This window comes from Scyliorhinus canicula, chromosome 9 (assembly GCF_902713615.1).
Source record: "Scyliorhinus canicula chromosome 9, sScyCan1.1, whole genome shotgun sequence".
NCBI classification, from domain to species: Eukaryota; Metazoa; Chordata; class Chondrichthyes; order Carcharhiniformes; family Scyliorhinidae; genus Scyliorhinus; species Scyliorhinus canicula.
Window position 1 is genome coordinate 187,394,132 of NC_052154.1, and position 16,936 is coordinate 187,411,067.

General features: G+C 47.2%; 1 protein-coding gene across 1 annotated transcript in view; it reads right to left on the minus strand.

Annotated features, from left to right (window-relative positions):
• Positions 1-16,936, minus strand: part of ano3 (anoctamin 3) — a 313,721-nt gene that overhangs the window by 282,919 nt on the left and 13,866 nt on the right. Inside the window, exon 2 of the mRNA XM_038808322.1 lies at positions 8,273-8,461. Coding sequence (XP_038664250.1) covers positions 8,273-8,461 — 189 coding nt within the window. The remainder of the gene's footprint in view (positions 1-8,272; positions 8,462-16,936) is intronic.

A 16,936-nucleotide genomic window follows, 5' to 3' on the forward strand; every position in this document is an offset into this window, starting at 1 on the left:
GAACAGCAGCAGGAACAGCAGCAGCAGGAACAGCAGCAGCAGGAACAGCAGCAGCAGGAACAGCAGCAGTAGGAACAGCAGCAGCAGGAACAGGAACAGCAGCAGGAACAGCAGCAACAGGAACAGCAGCAGGAACAGCAGCAGGAACAGCAGCAGCAGGAACAGCAGCAGCAGCAGCAACAGCAGCAGCAGGAACAGCAGCAGCAGGAACAGCAGCAGCAGGAACAGCAGCAGCAGGAACAGCAGCAGCAGGGTCAGCAGTAGCAGGGTCAGCAGGAGCAGGAACAACAGCAGCCGGAACAGCAGCAGCAGCAGGAACAGTAGCAGGAACAGGAACAGCGGGAACAGGAAATGCAACAGCAGGAACAGCAACAGCAGGAACAGGAGCAGCAGCAGGAACAGCAGCAGCAGGGTCAGCAGGAGCAGGAACAGCAGCAGGAGCAGGAACAGCAGCAGCAGGAACAGCAGCAGCAGGGTCAGCAGGAGCAGGAACAGCAGCAGGAGCAGGAACAGCAGCAGGAGCAGGAACAGCCGCAGCCGGAACAGCAGCAGGAGCAGGAACAGCAGCAGGAACAGCAGCAGCAGCAGGAACAGGAACAGGAGCAGCAGGAACAGGAACAGCAGCAGCAGGAGCAGGAACAGCAGCAGCAGGAACAGGAACAGCAGCAGCAGAAACAGCAGCAGCAGAAACAGCAGCAGAAACAGCACCAGCAGCAGCAGCAGGAACAGCAACGGAAACAGCAGCAGCAGCAGCAGCAGCAACAGGAGCAGCAGGAACAGCAGCAGCAGGAACAGCAGCAGCAGGAACAGCAGCAGCAGGAACAGCAGCAGCAGCAGGAACAGCAGCAGCAGCAGGAACAGCAGCAGCAGCAGGAACAGCAGCAGCAGGAACAACAGCAGCAGGAACAGCAGCAGCAGGAACAGCAGCAGCAGGAACAGCAGCAGCAGGAACAGCAGCAGCAGCAGCAGGAACAGCAGGAACAGCAGCAGCAGGAACAGCAGCAACAGGAACAGCAGCAGGAACAGCAGCAGCAGCAGGAACAGCAGCAGCAGCAGCAGCAGCAGGAACAGCAGCAGCAGCAGGAACAGCAGCAACAGGAACAGCAGCAGGAACAGCAGCAGCAGCAGGAACAGCAGGAACAGCAGCAGGATCAGGAGCAGCAGGATCAGCAACAGCAACGGGAACAACAGCAGGAACAGACGCAGCAGCAGGAACAGCAGGAAGAGGAACAGTTGTCTTCCCTGCAGCCACATGCCATTCGGCAGGGCAGAGAGTATGGACAGAGTGTTCCAGCTCAAAGGAGCTTCCCCCCCCCCCCCCCCCCACCCCTCCCTCCAGGCTTGAGGGAAGTTGTTTGGATTTGACAACACATGACTGCTGAGGCTTTGAGGTTCAGGCATTCATGAAAGATTATTGCTGACATCTGCGGCCTCCGAGAGCATGTTCCCTTTGATAGTGGCCACACAGTGCCCTTTTCCTGTTAAGGTGGTTACCCCTGGAGACTCACCCCTGGAGATCTGACTTTCCCGAGCACAGACTGCTCGTTTCCCTGGCACGGAAAGCAGAAACCTGATCAGAGAGGTAAGTGCAGTGAAATTACACACTTGAGTAATTAGAATGCACTTTGTGCAACTTACATCTAATTTTTACAAACATCGAGGTTTCACCACTTAGGCCACTCAAGCGTGAAAGGGTATGAATGGACCAAAGCTGTGGATGGTTTTATGAGCTGTCAGTCACAGACCACTACTGGAAAGCTATGTATGGCCTGCAGAGAGTGGATCTGTAGGAACCAGATACAGGCACAGCTCTTCTCCTTCAGGGAATGGACTCGTGGGGCTGCAAGGTAAGTATTACAGCTAGCATGCTTTTCACTGCCCTCTCCAGCTAGGTCCCATCTGTGTGGGGTGGGGGGTCTGTGTGTGTGTGTGTGGGGAGGGGCGGTCTGTGTGTGGGGGTGGTCTGTGGAGGCGGTACCTTTAGGCAGGGGATCCCTGTGGGAGGTTCCCCCTATTACAGGGGTCCCTTTAGGCGGTTCCCATATTACAGGTTCCCTGTGAGGGGGGTCTCCCTATCACAGGGGGTCCTGTGGGGAGTCTCTCTGCCACAGGGAGCCGTGGAGGAGCGCGGGGCAGGTCAACCCCGTACTTGGAGGGGGGCACCCAGGCAATCCAGGGGTTGAGGGCTGCTGTGCAGTACAGGTTCTGGCGTCGATGCACTGTGAGTATTGGCGGGGGGGGGTCGCTGGTTTGGGCTTGGATGATCTCTATTTTGTATAACTGGGGGCCCTGGCGTGGTGGACCTCACAGTAGGCCAAGGGGGTAACAGTTGTCTCCCTGGCCCATTGCGAGGTCCGTCAGGGCCACGATTATAGAGATCACAAGTGAACCTCGCCCACGTGACTCCCAGCCACGGGGACTGGAGAATCACAGGAGAGCGAAGCATAGGGTGGCCAGCTCACTACATAGACGCAAATAGATCATTACGACCCATTTGCATGCTTCGGCTGGCGTTTGGAGTGGAACTTTCCCGCCACCAGACGGTCGGAGGATGCCATTCGCCTTGGCGCCCGGCGCCGATCCCGATTTTGTCCCAACACCCGATTGTCTGTCCAATCGGGAAACGCATTCCACGCATTCCGGGACGGAAAATCCAGCACATCATCTTTGACCTCTGCAATCCTCCAGCAAAAAACAATCCATGCAAACAAAAAAACGGTCTGTACGTTGGAGGTAAGATCCCCCTTTAGTTCCACACCTGACACCTTTAGTTCCACACATTCAAACGTTTGAAATTCAAATGACGGTGAACATCTTTAATTTCAATGATCTGTCTTGGCAAATAAGGCCTTGTGATTTGCACTCTGAACAATCACGCACATTGAGCGGAATGACAACTTCAGCTGGACTGTAAAAAGCGCAATATCGGATCAACAGTCCATTGTCGATACCACACTACCTTCCTTTGGAATGTCTTCAACGTCGGCTAGAATAGACGGTCAATTTGACATCTGTTTTCCACGGTACGGAAGCTGAACGTTCCAGTGATTCTGCCATCGGAATAACAGGACAGCAGTATCACTGCAAACTTCGGAAAAATTAATTTCTGGATGATTATCCGCATCTCGACACTGCTGTCGGGCATTTCTGGCAGGAAATCACCAATTAACAAACTTATTGCCCAGAAGTATAGTCATCGTGTTTTACGTGCCAATGAGGAAAACAATATTGTCAGCTTCAGCAACTGTTTGAGCTCATTATCTAACGGCAATCATTCTTTGCTTCCAGCTTGGATGATGGGATTGTGTTCCAATTTCTACTGATTGGAGACAACCTTGATTTATGATCATGCATTTTACTGTGGCAATCCAGATGCAAGACATGCAATTTATATATATATATTGGCACATTTGCTTATTAAAGAAGTTTGTGGCCAGCAAGAGATGATGTTATGAAAAATAATTCAGCTGCTGGAAATTTGCCATCGAAACAGAAAACGCTGGTGATGATCAACGTGCCAGGCAGCGTCAGTGGAGAGAAAAACAGAGCAAAAGGCTTGGATTTTTCTAGAATTTTGGAAATAGGCTGGGAGGTCGGAGGGCTGGCAACCTGCTGGACGAAGGCTTGGAAGGAGAGCCCGAACCTTTTCTCGCTGCTGTTGGCAAATCGCCAGAGGCGGAAACTCTATAGAGACGCATCCACCAGCCGACAGCAATTTAAGGACCCCATTAAAAGGTTACTTTCTGCCCTCGCATAAGAACGTAAGAAAAAGGAACAGGAGTGGGCCATTCTGCCCCTCGAGCCTGCTCCGTCAGTCAATAAGATCGCGGTTAATCTGATTGTGCTCTTTACTCCTCCGTCCCTGTTGGTGCCCCATAACCGTGGACTCCTTCATCCATCGAAAATAGGTCTCCCTCAGTCTCGAATATATTCAATAACCCAATCTCCGACGATTGACAGGAGAGAGAACTCTAAACACTAACAACCCTTTGAGAGAAAGAGCCCCCCCCCCCAATCTCTGACATAAATAGGAGACCTTTTATTTTAAAACTGCTCCCCTTTTATTGATTCCCACACGAGGAGAAACTTCCTCTCAGTATCTACCCTCTTAAGCCCTCTGACGATCACACATGTTTCAATAAGGTCACCTCGCATTCTTCTAAACTCCAATGACAACAGGCCCAACCTGCTCAAACTTTCCTCACAATATAACACATTCATCCTAGGAATCAGCATTCTCCAAACTACTTCCACGTATAACGCTCCTTAGGTAAGGTGATCAAAACCGCAGATGGTTACCGTGGTTTCCACTCAATGAGCGCAGAGATTTTGGGCTAGATTCTCCGATTCTCAGGCTATGTCCTGATGCCAGCGTGGGAACTGTGGCCTTTTACGGCCGAACATTCAGCGCAAAACGGCCACCGATCCTCCATTTGGCTGGGGGCTGGGAGGAAGGCAGCGTAGAGCACCTGGCTCTAGTTGCCCATACGGCCCAGAGAGTTGCCGGGTCTCTGGCCACGCATGCGCAAGGAGGCGGCCTGCTGCGGCTGCCATGCAACACGGCGCCGGCCCCGCGCGGACCCGTTCTGCAAAATAGTGCCCTCCTTTGGTCAGCTGGCAAGCCACGGTCCACCCCCCAACAGTGCCTCCAGCCCCTGCCAAAGTCCCCCCTGCCCACAGATCGGCCCTCCCCCCGACTGTGGCGGCGCTGGACTGAGTCCACATCTGCCAGGCCGAGTTCCCGACGAATGATAGCACACGCGATGGACGCCATCGGGAACTCGGACGGTCGGGGGCGGGGCATCAGGGGGGAGGGCCTCAAGCAACGTCCTGAGGCCGTCGAAAAGGCATGCGCCGCACTCCTAGAGTATGCCACTTTGCAAGGGGCGGAGCATCGTGAAGGCGGCGCCGCCCCCGATTTCGTCAAAAACGCTGATTGTCTGGCTGATCGCTGAGAGCGGCGGTGACTTGGGAATCCCGCCCATTGCTCCAACAGCTGGTATGAACGTACAGGTGAAACAGAAGGTTAGAAATGCACAGATGGCTTCATTTTCCTGTACAATCATTGCATAGATAACTATTGGGACTGAGAGAAAAGGTCTGTCTGGTCTTCTGCTCCTTTGCACTCAAATGGGAAGGTCTGGAAAAAGCAGAAAAGCTCATAAAGAGCCAGAGATAGCGTATGCCGTATGTTGCAGACCCCAAATAGATCTACAGGGATGGAGGTACTGTAGCTTGGGTCAACACTCCAGGCTGATGGTATATCAATCCAAATAGAACATAGAACATAGAACATTACAGCGCAGTACAGGCCCTTCGGCCCTCGATGTTACGCCGACCTGTGAAACCAATCTAAAGCCCATCTACACTATTCCCTTATCATCCATATGTTTATCCAATGACCATTTAAATGCCCTTAATGTTGGCGAGTCTACTACTGTTGCAGGCAGGGCATTCCACGCCCTTACTACTCTCTGAGTAAAGAACTTACCTCTGACATCTGTCCTATATCTATCTCCCCTCAATTTAAAGCTATGTCCCCCCGTGCTGGACATCATCATCCGAGGAAAAAGGTTCTCACTGTCCACCCTATCTAATCCTCTGATCATCTTGTATGCCTCAATTAAGTCACCTCTTAACCTTCTTCTCTCTAACGAAAACAGCCTCAAGTCCCTCAGCCTTTCCTCATAAGATTTTCCCTCCATACCAGGCAACATCCTGGTAAATCTCCTCTGCACCCTTTCCAATGCTTCCACATCCTTCCTGTAATGCGGCGTCCAGAACTCCATGCAATACTCCAAATGCGGCAGCACCAGAGTTTTGTACAACTGCAACATGACCTCATGGCTCCGAAACTCAATCCCTCTACCAATAAAAGCTAACACACCTTACGCCTTCTTAACAACCCTATAAATCTGGGTGGCAACTTTCAGGGATCTATGTATATGGACACCGAGATCTCTCTGCTCATCCACACTACCAAGAATCTTACCATTCGCCCAGTACTCTGTCTTCCTGTTATTCCTTCCAAATGGAATCACCTCACACTTTTCTGCATTAAACTCCATTTGCCACCTCTCAGCCCAGCTCTGCAGCTTATCTATGTCCCTCTGTAACTTGCAACATTCTTCCGCTCTGTCCACAACTCCACCGACATTCGTGTCATCTGCAAATTTACTCACCCATCCTTCTACGCCCTCCTCCAGGTCATTTATAAAAATGACAAACAGCAGTGACCCCAAAACAGATCCTTGTGGTACACCACTAGTAACTGAACTCCAGGCTGAACATTTCCCATCAACCACCACCCTTTGTCTTCTTTCAGCTAGCCAATTTCTGATCCAAACTGCTAAATCACTCTGAATCCCATGCCTCCATATTTTCTGCAATAGACTACCATGGGGAACCTTATCAAACACTTTACTGAAATCCATATACACCACATCAACTGCTTTACCCTCATCCATCTGTTTGGTCACCTTCTCAAAGAACTCATTAAGGTTTGTGAGGCATGGCCTACCCTTCACAAAACCGTGTTGACAATCGCTAATCAAATTATTCCTTTCCTGGTGATTATAAATCCTATCTCTCATAAACCTTTCCAAGACTTTGCACATAACAGAAGTAAAGCTCACTGGTCTACAGTTACCAGGGTTGTCTCTACTCCCCTTCTTGAACAAGGGGACAACATTTGCTATCCTCCAGTCTTCCGGCACTATTCCTGTCGACAATGATGACATAAAGATCAAAGCCAAAGGCTCAGCAATCTCCTCGCTAACTTCCCAGAGAATCGTGGGGTAAATCCCATCCGGCCCAGGGGACTTATCTCTTTTCACACTTTCCAGAATTGCTAACACCTCCTCCTTATGAACCTCAAGCCTTTCTAGTCTAGTAGCCTGTATCTCAGTATTCGCCTCGACAACATTTTCTTTTTCCTGTGTGAATACTGACGAAAAATATTCAATTAGCACCTCTCCTATCTCCTCGGACTCCACACACAACTTCCCACTACTGTCCTTGACTGGCCCTACTCTTAACCTAGTCATTCTTTTATTCATGACATACATATAGAAAGCTTTAGGGTTATCCTTGATCCTACCTGCCAAAGACTTCTCATGTCCCCTCCTGGCTCTTCTTATCTCTCTCTTTAGGTCCTTCCTAGCTAACTTGTAACTCTTGAGTGCCCTAACTGAACCTTCACGTTTCATTTTTACATAAGCCTCCTTTTTCCTCTTGACAAGTGATTTAACTACATTAGTAAACCACTGTTCCCTCGCTCGACCACTTCCTCGCTGCCTGACAAGTACATACTTATCAAGGACACGCAGTAGCTGTTCCTTGAACAAGCTCCACATTTCAATTGTGCCCATCCCCTGCAGTTTCCCTCCCCACCCTATGCATCCTAAGTCTTGCCTAATCGCATCATAATTGCCTTTCCCCCAGCTATAACTCTTGCCCTGCGGTATATACCTATCCCTTTCCATCGCTGAAGTAAACGTAATGGAATTGTGGTCACTATCACCAAAGTGCTCACCTACCTCCAAATCTAACACGTGCCCTGGTTCATCACCCAATACCAAATCCAATGTGGCCTCGCCTCTCGTTGGCCTATCTACATACTGTGTCAGGAAACCCTCCTGCACACATTGGACAAAAACGGACCCATCTAAAGTACTCAAACTATAGCGTTTCCAGTCAATATTTGGAAAGTTAAAGTCCCCCATAACAACTACCCTGTTACTTTCGCTCCTATCCAGAATCATCTTTGCAATCCTTTCCTCTACATCTCTGGAACTTTTCAGAGGCCTATAGAAAATTCCCAACAGGGTGGTGTCTCCTGTCCTGTTTCTAACCTCAGCCCATACTACCTCAGTAGACGAATCCTCATCAAACGTCCTTTCTGCCACCGTAATACTGTCCTTGACTAACAATGCCACCCCTCCCCCTCTTTTACTTTGAATTGTTTTTAGATGCAGGTATGTGACAGCATTTATTCGACATAAGAACGCACTAAATTGACTCCCAAAAAAAAATCAATGACCATATTTTAAAAATAGTTCTGGAGCATCTTGGAATGTCCTGTTGACAGGCAAGACAATAAAGAGATGTGGGATTTTCATTTTAATTGGCCAACTGATCGAAAAGCTTTGCCATACTCTTGCAATGTAATAAAACCATTGCTTTAATTGTGGTGTTGTTATATCAAAGAGTAGTTTGGATTTGGAAGAACCATTCATCATTCTAATGGAGAGCATTTTTTGGAACCACTGACCTTTCTCATAAGATAGTTTTGTGGAAGATGGTCCTGCGCTTAGCGTCTGCTTCTGGCTTGAAGGCTGTTGTGAAGACTGTCTGTTCAGGTTGATTGGCAGAGTCTGACTCTGTGCCAAACAGGGCAAACTTCTTCTGGAAGGCGTTAATGGCGGTTCCTTGATAATACCACTGATACTTGTGTTCATACCTGAAAGAGACAGAGAATCACAGATGCTTTGATGATTTTCAAAGTAGCTCTGTGGGCGCAAGGTTTCAGCATTTTTCTTTCATGTTTTCCAGAGCACTCCGCGCTGAAAATACTTGAAAAATCTAGTTGTCTTGGCTAAGAATTTTCATAATTGCAATTAAACAGTAAGAAGTCTTACAACACCAGGTTAAAGTCCAACATGTTTGTTTCAAACACTAGCTTTTGGAGCACTGCTCCTTCCTCAGGTGAATCCGCAGAGCTCCGAAAGCTAGTGTTTGAAACAAACATGTTGGACTTTAACCTGGTGTTGTAAGACTTCTTACTGTGCTCACCTCAGTCCAACGCCAGCATCTCCAAATCATGGCAATTAAACAGGACACCGAGTAATACAGCATGCTCAAATTATTGTCCTCATACTACCTGCTAATGTTCAGAGGATTTCTGCCCAAAAAATGGTATTTGCATTCATTAAAACTAAAGTTAAAACCTATTACTTTGAAGGGCAATGCTTTTTACTACTGATGAGCACAAGCAGTGCTGGTAGAATCAAAAGTGTTCAGTGCTATTTAAAGGATGCTTCTGTGTCAGCCAGTGTGAGATATTCCTACACGTTCAATGTAATGTGGTAGAAGGTGAAAGGCACTTGGGAGAAACTGAACCACATCAGTCAAGCCACAATCCTCCACTCTGCCGTGCACAACAACTTGGTCAGGTGTGAATCGTAGAATCATAGAATTTACAGTGCAGAAGGAGGCCATTTGGCCCATCGAGTCTGCATCGACCCTATTCCCGTAACTCAGTTACCCTAGTTAACCTTTTTTTGGACACTAAGGGCAATTTAGCATCGCCAATCCACCTAACCTGCACACCTTTTGGACTGTGGGAGGAAACCGGAGCACCCGGAGGAAACCCACGCACACACGGGGAGAATGTGCAGACTTCGCACAGACAGTGACCCAAGCCGGGAATCGAACCTGGGACCCTGGAACTGTGAAGCGAATGTGCTAACCACTGTGCTACCGTGCTGTGAAGCCTTAACCATTTCCCAAACAAGGCAGCATTGACAGCCTCAATAACAGCAATTATGAGCATTGAAAACAATACCGGAACCATAGACTGACTTGCAGCATACAAGGTAGAACTGGGGGTAGACTGAGAGAAGGTTACATTTCTTTCTAGCATGGGGCTGAGGTTTAGGTGGGGTGCTGGATAAAAGCGAGGTCTGTAAGTTGGATGAACAGACTCACCGTGGCACCATGGTACAGGCAGCCATTCAAACGGAGGGAGCCAACAGGAATGTAGTCATAGTAGGGGACACTCTAGTGAAAGGGATTGACATTGTACTCTGCAGCAAATAGGGAGAGTCCAGGCGGCTATGTTGCCTGCCCAGTGCAGGATTTGCGTCATCTGCTAAGGACTGAAGTGGAAGAGTGGGAGTGGGAGGTTTAACTTATTGTGGTACATGTTGTTGTAAATACAAAACTGCCTCAAAAGATTAAGCGATTGCTTGAGCTTCGCTTTCACCTTTGCCGACATTAATGTCATTCCAGACATATGAACAGCTTCTTCCCCACAACTACAAGACTCCTCAACGATTCCCCCTTGGACTGATCTGTTCCCTGTAAGAACATTATTCACAACGTCCTATGCTGCTCTTGCTCATGTATTTGTTTTGGTTGGCCCTTGTTCTGCACTGTAACCAATCACTGTTCGTCGATGTACCATTTGTCAATGAGCTCTGTTGATTATTCTTTTTGTCTACTATGTTCGTACTGTGTACGTTCCCTCGGCCGCAGAAAAATACTTTTCACTGTACTCCGGTACATGTGACAATAAATCAAATCAAGCAATCAATCAATTCTGGCACCAACTAAAGGGGATCTCCAACAACAGTGATGTCATCAACCAGGCCAAGCAACCAATCCTGTTGAAGCATTCTCATAGACAGCAAACCAGGAATTGAAAACATTGATGATCCTTCACTTTCAAATCATTTTAGAGGGAGTATGCAATTATAAAAATGAGATGTGGACATGGTATTAACATAGAAGTTGAATTTTTATAAACCAACTTGATCTGTTTTAGTATTACTTAAAAAAATCTATGTGAAGTGTTTTTAATTGCAAAGGAAAAAAATAACTTTCTACAAATATAAAATTATTTTTTCAGGGCTAGCATGGTTGTTCACCAATAATTAGGATTTTGAAACCCAGTTACAGGTCATTTCTTTTTACGTCTCACATAATTCACTTCCCTGCTACCCCCAGCCCTCAACCCCACCTCTCGAAACCCAATGCCCAGGGTGTTTCAGCTTGGTAGCATCTGCAAATGTGGTCAATTTCCAGTTTGAAAATATCGGAGGCCAACTCTGCCCTTTTTGCCACTGGCTCTGGTAGTTATACATACAATATCCTATTAACTCATTAACTCGGAGATGTCACATTTCCCCAGATTAATTGAGTTTGGAGACAAGGATTCATGGTCTAATTACATTCTTTTGAAAATAGAGTTAGTTGCTGGCTTTGAAGTGTTCTGCACAGAGCAGAATAAACCTCCTGGGAGAGATACAAGGAAATATTGCAAATGATTAATTCAGGTGACATCATGAACAATAAAAGCAGGTGCTATAATTTCTATCTCCTCCCTCAGTATAGATTGTTGCATTCAAATCGTGCCTTGACACATGAGTTGTTTTTCGCTCCCAAAAATACAAACATTATTTTACAAGGTTTATTTATTTTATTTCCTTTGCAGCCTATTTTGCTCAAACCGACTATTGCTTTACAAGGTACCTTCAGAGTCAGCTGTCGATTTCAGTTTCTGTTCTGGTCTATAGGTGGGTATATAGAAAGATAGAGACATAGAAAATAGAAGCAGGAGGAGGCCATTCAGCCCTTCAAGCCTGCACCTTCATTCATTATGATCATGGCTGATCTTCAAGTTCAATACACTGATACCACCTTCCCCCCACATCTCTTGGTCCCTTTAGCCCCAACACCTAAGTCCTTCTTGATATTACACAATGTTTTGGCCTCACCTACTTTCTGTGGTACCGAATTCCACTCTTTGCATGAAGAAATTTCTCCTCACCTCAGTCCTAAAAGGTTTACCCCTTATCCTCAAACTATGACCCCTAGTTCTGGACTCCCCCACCATCGGGAACATTCTTTCTGATTCTATCCTGTCCAATCCTGTTAGAATTTTGTAAGTTTCTATGAGTTCTCTCACCGTTCTAAACTCCAATGAATATCGCCCCAACCGACTGAGTCTCTCCTCACAACCCAGTCCCGCATCCCTTTCAAGAACGTCCTTCCTCAGATAAGGGCACCAAAACTGCAGAGGTGGCCTCACCAATGCCCTATACAATTGCAGTACAGCATCTCTATTCCTGAACTCAAATTCTCTCGCTAAGAAGGCCAACATACCATTTGTCTTCTTTACTGCCTGCTGCACCTGTGCGCTTAAATTTCAGCGATTGATGCTCGAAGACACCAAGGTCTCGCTGAGTATCCACTTCTCTCAATTTACTCCCATTCCAATAATAATCTGCTTTCCTATTTTTGCTTCCGAAGCGGATAACCTCACATTTATCCACATGATGCTGCATCTGACATGCATGTGCCCACTCACTCAGCCTGTCCAAATCCCGCTGAAGCATCTCTGCATCCTCCTCACAGCTCACCCTCCCACCCAACTTTGTATCATCAGTAAATTTGGAGGCAATACATTTAGTTCTCTCGTCCAAATCATTAATATATAATGTGAACATTTGTGGTCCCAGCACAGATCTCTCTGGTACCCCACTAATCACTGCCTGCCAATGAGAGAAAGACACATATATTCCAACTTTTTGCTTCCTGGCTGCTAACCAGCTTTCTATCCATCTCAAAATGCTACCCATAATCCCATGCACTTTAATTTTATAGATTAATCTGCTACTTGAGACCTTGTCAAAAGAATTCTAAAAGTCTAAATAGACCACATCCACCGGTTCTATTTGATCAACTCTATTAGTTACATCTTCAAAGAATTCCAATAGATTTGTAAAGGAGGATTTTCCTTTCGTAAATCCATGGTAACCTTGTCTGATTACACCACTGCTTTTCAAATGCCGTGCTATGAAATCCTTTTGACAACGAATGAACAGACATCGCGCGACAATCACCAGGCAGGAGTGTTCCCTTCCAGTCGGGGAACACTTCAGCAGTCAAGGACATTCAGCCTCTGATCTCCGGGTAAGCATTCTCCAAGGCGGCCTTCAGGACGCGTGACAACGCAGAATCGTCGAGCAGAAACCTATAGCCAAGTTCTGCACACATGAGTGCGGCCTCAACCGGGACCTGGGATTCATGTCGCATTACATTCATCCCCCACCATCTGGCCTGGGCTTGCGAAATCCTCCCGACTAACCTGGCTTGACACAATACACACTTTTTTAACCTGGGGTTATCCCTATCTCTGGATCTGTAACGACTTAATCACCTGCTAATGCTCACATTCTAAGCATTGTCTGGCATCTTTGCGTTTGTCTATATTGATATTTCTGGAACATACCTCTTCATTCATCTGAGGAAGGAGCAGTGCTCCGAAAGCTAGTGTTTGAAACAAACCTGTTGGACTTTAACCTGGTGTTGTAAGACTTCTTACTGTGCTCACCCCAGTCCAACGCCGGCATCTCCACATCATGAAATCCTTGATAATGGACACCAGCAACTTCCCGACTACCGCGTTAAGCTCACTGGTCTATAATTCCTTGTTTCCTTTCGACCTCCCTTTTTGAATAGCGGGGTTACATTAGCTACCCATTTCAGTCCAAATAATTTTTGAAAATGACCATCAATGGGTCTATTGCTTTTTCGTGCTAATTTGTATGCCTCTTCTTTGAATCTAATACTATCTCTAATTTCCCTTGTAAGCCATGGATTGGCCACGGTTCCCTTTCTACTCTTGCGCCAAATAGGAATAAAACAACTTTTTGAGTTCACTTATTCGTTCCTTGAATACCTGCCATTGCCTGTCCACTGTCCTTCCTTTCAGTAATGTTTCCCAGTCTGTCATTATCAGCTCATTCCTCATGCCATTGCAGTTACCTTTATTGAGGTTCAGGACCCTGGTCTCAGAACAACTATTCACCTCGAGAAAGAATTCTACCATATTACGATCACTTATCCCAAGGTGTTTTCTCACAACTAAATTGGCAATTCTTTCTCATCGCACAATGCCCAGTCCAAGATGGCCTGATCCGCTATTGTTTCCTGAACATACTGGTCCAGAAAACCATTCCATATACACTTCAGAAATTCCTCCTCTATTGTCCTGTGACTAATTTGAGCCACCCAATCCATATGCAGATTAAAGTCATCCATAATCACAGATGTGCCTTTAACACATGCGTCTCTGATTTCCTGTCCGATGCTAATTCCAACATTACCACTGCAATTTGGTGGTCTGTATACCACCCTATATGAATGTTCTTTGCCCCTTGATGTTTCTTCACTCAACCCAGGCAGATTCTGCATCATTTATGTGGAATCTGTGTCGGATGCAATTGGCTGTCAAACCACAAATGACACTGAAAATTGTGCTCATTTTGAGACCTGATTCTCCGACTCCCCGCCGGGTGGGAGAATCGCCGGGGGTCGGCGTGAATCCCGCCCCCACCGTCCTCCAAATTCTCCCGCCCCCCATAAACCGGCTTCGCGTGAGTTGCGCCGCCCGCCTCGGAGAATGGCAGAGTCTGGCGCGACTCAATGGGCCCCGGGCTGTCCGAATTCTCCAGCCCGCAATTGGCTGAAGTCCCGCCCATTCTAAGCCGGTCCCGCCTGTGTAAATTGGAGTTGGTCCCGTACCGGCGGGATCTGATGGCGCGGGCGGGCTCCGGGATTCTTGGGGGGTCGCAGGGGGATCTGGCCCCGGGAGGTGCCCCCACGGTGGCCTGGCCCGCGGTCGGGGCCCACTGATCCGCAGGCGGGCTTCGGCCGTGGGGGCACTCTATTCCTACGCGCCGGCCGTGTATGCCTCCGCAATGGCTGGTGCGGAGGTGAATCCCCCTGCGCATGCGCGGGGATGACATCAGAAGATGCTGACCCTCCAGCGCATGCACGGACCCGCGCCGCCCGGCGGAGTCCCTTCGGCCCCGGGTGGCGCAACGCCAAAGGCCTTCCACGCCGGCCAGCGGGGCGCAAACCACTCTGGCGCCATCCTAGCACCTTCGGCGCGGCACGACGCTGGAGTGGTTCCCGCCACCCCACTGCGCCTTTTCTGCCCGCCCCGCCGATTCCCGCAGCTGATTTTCTTTTCTCTCTCTTGTTTTCGCTCAGACGCATATTTGCATGTTGCTGAATGTAAAATCCATCAAGAACCAGTGCAATCAAGCAACGCATTTGCTTAACCAAATATTTGTTCGTATATTTAAGAATGGTGCCTGATGAAGTTTGATTAATACTAGCAATCCTCACAAAACTTAAGCATTTGTGCCAAAATCCACCCTGAAAAACTGAAAATAAAAAATAGATTCTCTCCACAACCATTTGTTCGTTTCATCGGTAAATAGCTGTCCGTTTATGAGCAAATCATACAACAGATTCAAAGTGTTTTGAAGTATCCCAATATGTGTTCTTTCCACCAAAACAGAAGTTTCATTTTACGAGCCTCCTTGGAGTTGGGTAAACAAGTGCTACCGGCAGGAATAGTGACTCATTTGATCTGGAACATGGCCAGGTTTCCGGGTGGGGCTGGCTTCCACCACAAAGTGTTTTTTTTTTAAATTGGCGCGAAAGATTGCTGAAACTCCAATTTGCTTTTCAAATTCATTCACGGCACGTGAGAGTCGCCAGCTAGATTTAGAATTGATTGCCCATTCTTAATTGCCCATGAGAAGGTGGTGGTTTGCTACCTTCCTGAACCGCTGTTGGCCATGTGGTGCAGGTACACCCAAAGTGCTGTTAGGGAGGGAGTTCCAGGATGTTGACCCAGCGACAGTGGCTGTTTTCAGATATCTTGCCCTGAATAAAACATACAACGTCGTAGAAAGTCCAGCCCACCCATTTTTCTTGTGTCCCGTCTGCTTCTACTGTTTCACACTGTTTTGTTTGGGTCTCCCACTCACTATTTACCTGCATCAAACAAACAAAAGACACAAAAAATAAGTCTTTCCATAGAAAACCTACGAGACAATTATTTCTCTCTTGTACTTTTTGGGGATCTTCAATGTTGTTAATATTAAGTTTATGTTTATAATAACCTTCATTGTCACGAGTAGGCTACGTTAACACAGCAATGAAATTACTGTGAAAATTCCCTCTTCGCCACACTCCGACGCCTGCTCGGGTACACTTTTTAAAGACATTGAAGAGCACCCAATTATTTTTTTCCAATTAAGGGGCGATTTGGCGTGGCCAATCCACCTAACCTGCATATCTTTGGGTTGTGGGGTGAGACCCACGCAGACACGGGGAGAATGTGCAAACTCCACACGGACAGTGACCCGGGGCCGAGATCGAGCCAGGGTCCTCAGCCCGTTGACAGCAGTGCTAACCACTGCTCCTTCCTGCTCGGGTACACAGAGGGAGAATTCAGAATGTCCAATTCAGCTAACGAGCACGTCTTTTGGGACTTGTGGGAGGAAGGTTTAGTACTTAAATCGCTCAAGTTGCTGCCAAATGGTGTCTGCTGGGAATGATCTGTCAGGCTGTATGTCATTTTGCTTCATTTTGGGGAGCCGAGAGAAAATGTTGATGTAAACAGTGGATTCTTGTACAATAATAACATTGTGATCAAGTTACTTTGGGGCTGTGCCAAGTCATATCATGGAAAACATTGCTTGAAAAAAAAACCATTTAAAATAATGGCGGGATAGGGCAATAAATATCAGTGTATTTTAACAAAGGCTATCAGAGGCAAAGTAAAGAATTGCTGGTTTGGGTGATGGTTAATACCACCCCTGTTTCAGTCATAAGTTACGCTGAGGTGCACTGTTCCTATTGGGTATTAGAGTGCCAACAGTAAATTCTTTGATCAGCCCAGTGACAGCATTATTGCAGCAGGACGACAATTACTCCACAGTTTTCGACATGATGGAGTTTCACTTTCAATGGAATAAACCAATACACCATATTTAACAACTCGGACATTAACGTGCTATATTTTCACCTCAGCTCGTTTTACGAAGCACAGGCAGGGCTTTTTTTTTTAAACAGGTTGAGGTACAAATAATAAGCATGACAAATAGCTGCTGCTGCGTTTTGTATTTTGATGGCAATGCTATTTAATTTCTTGCAATTTACTCTTTTTGTGATGCTGTAAGTACCCAATGGATATGGGCACCGCTGGCTGGGCCAGCATTTATTGCCCATCACTAACTGCCCTTCAACTAAGTGACATTTCAGAGTTAACCACATTGCTGTGGGAATGGAGTCACGCGTACGCCAGACTGGGTAAGACTGTGGATTTTCTTCCCTCAGGGCCATTAGCGAA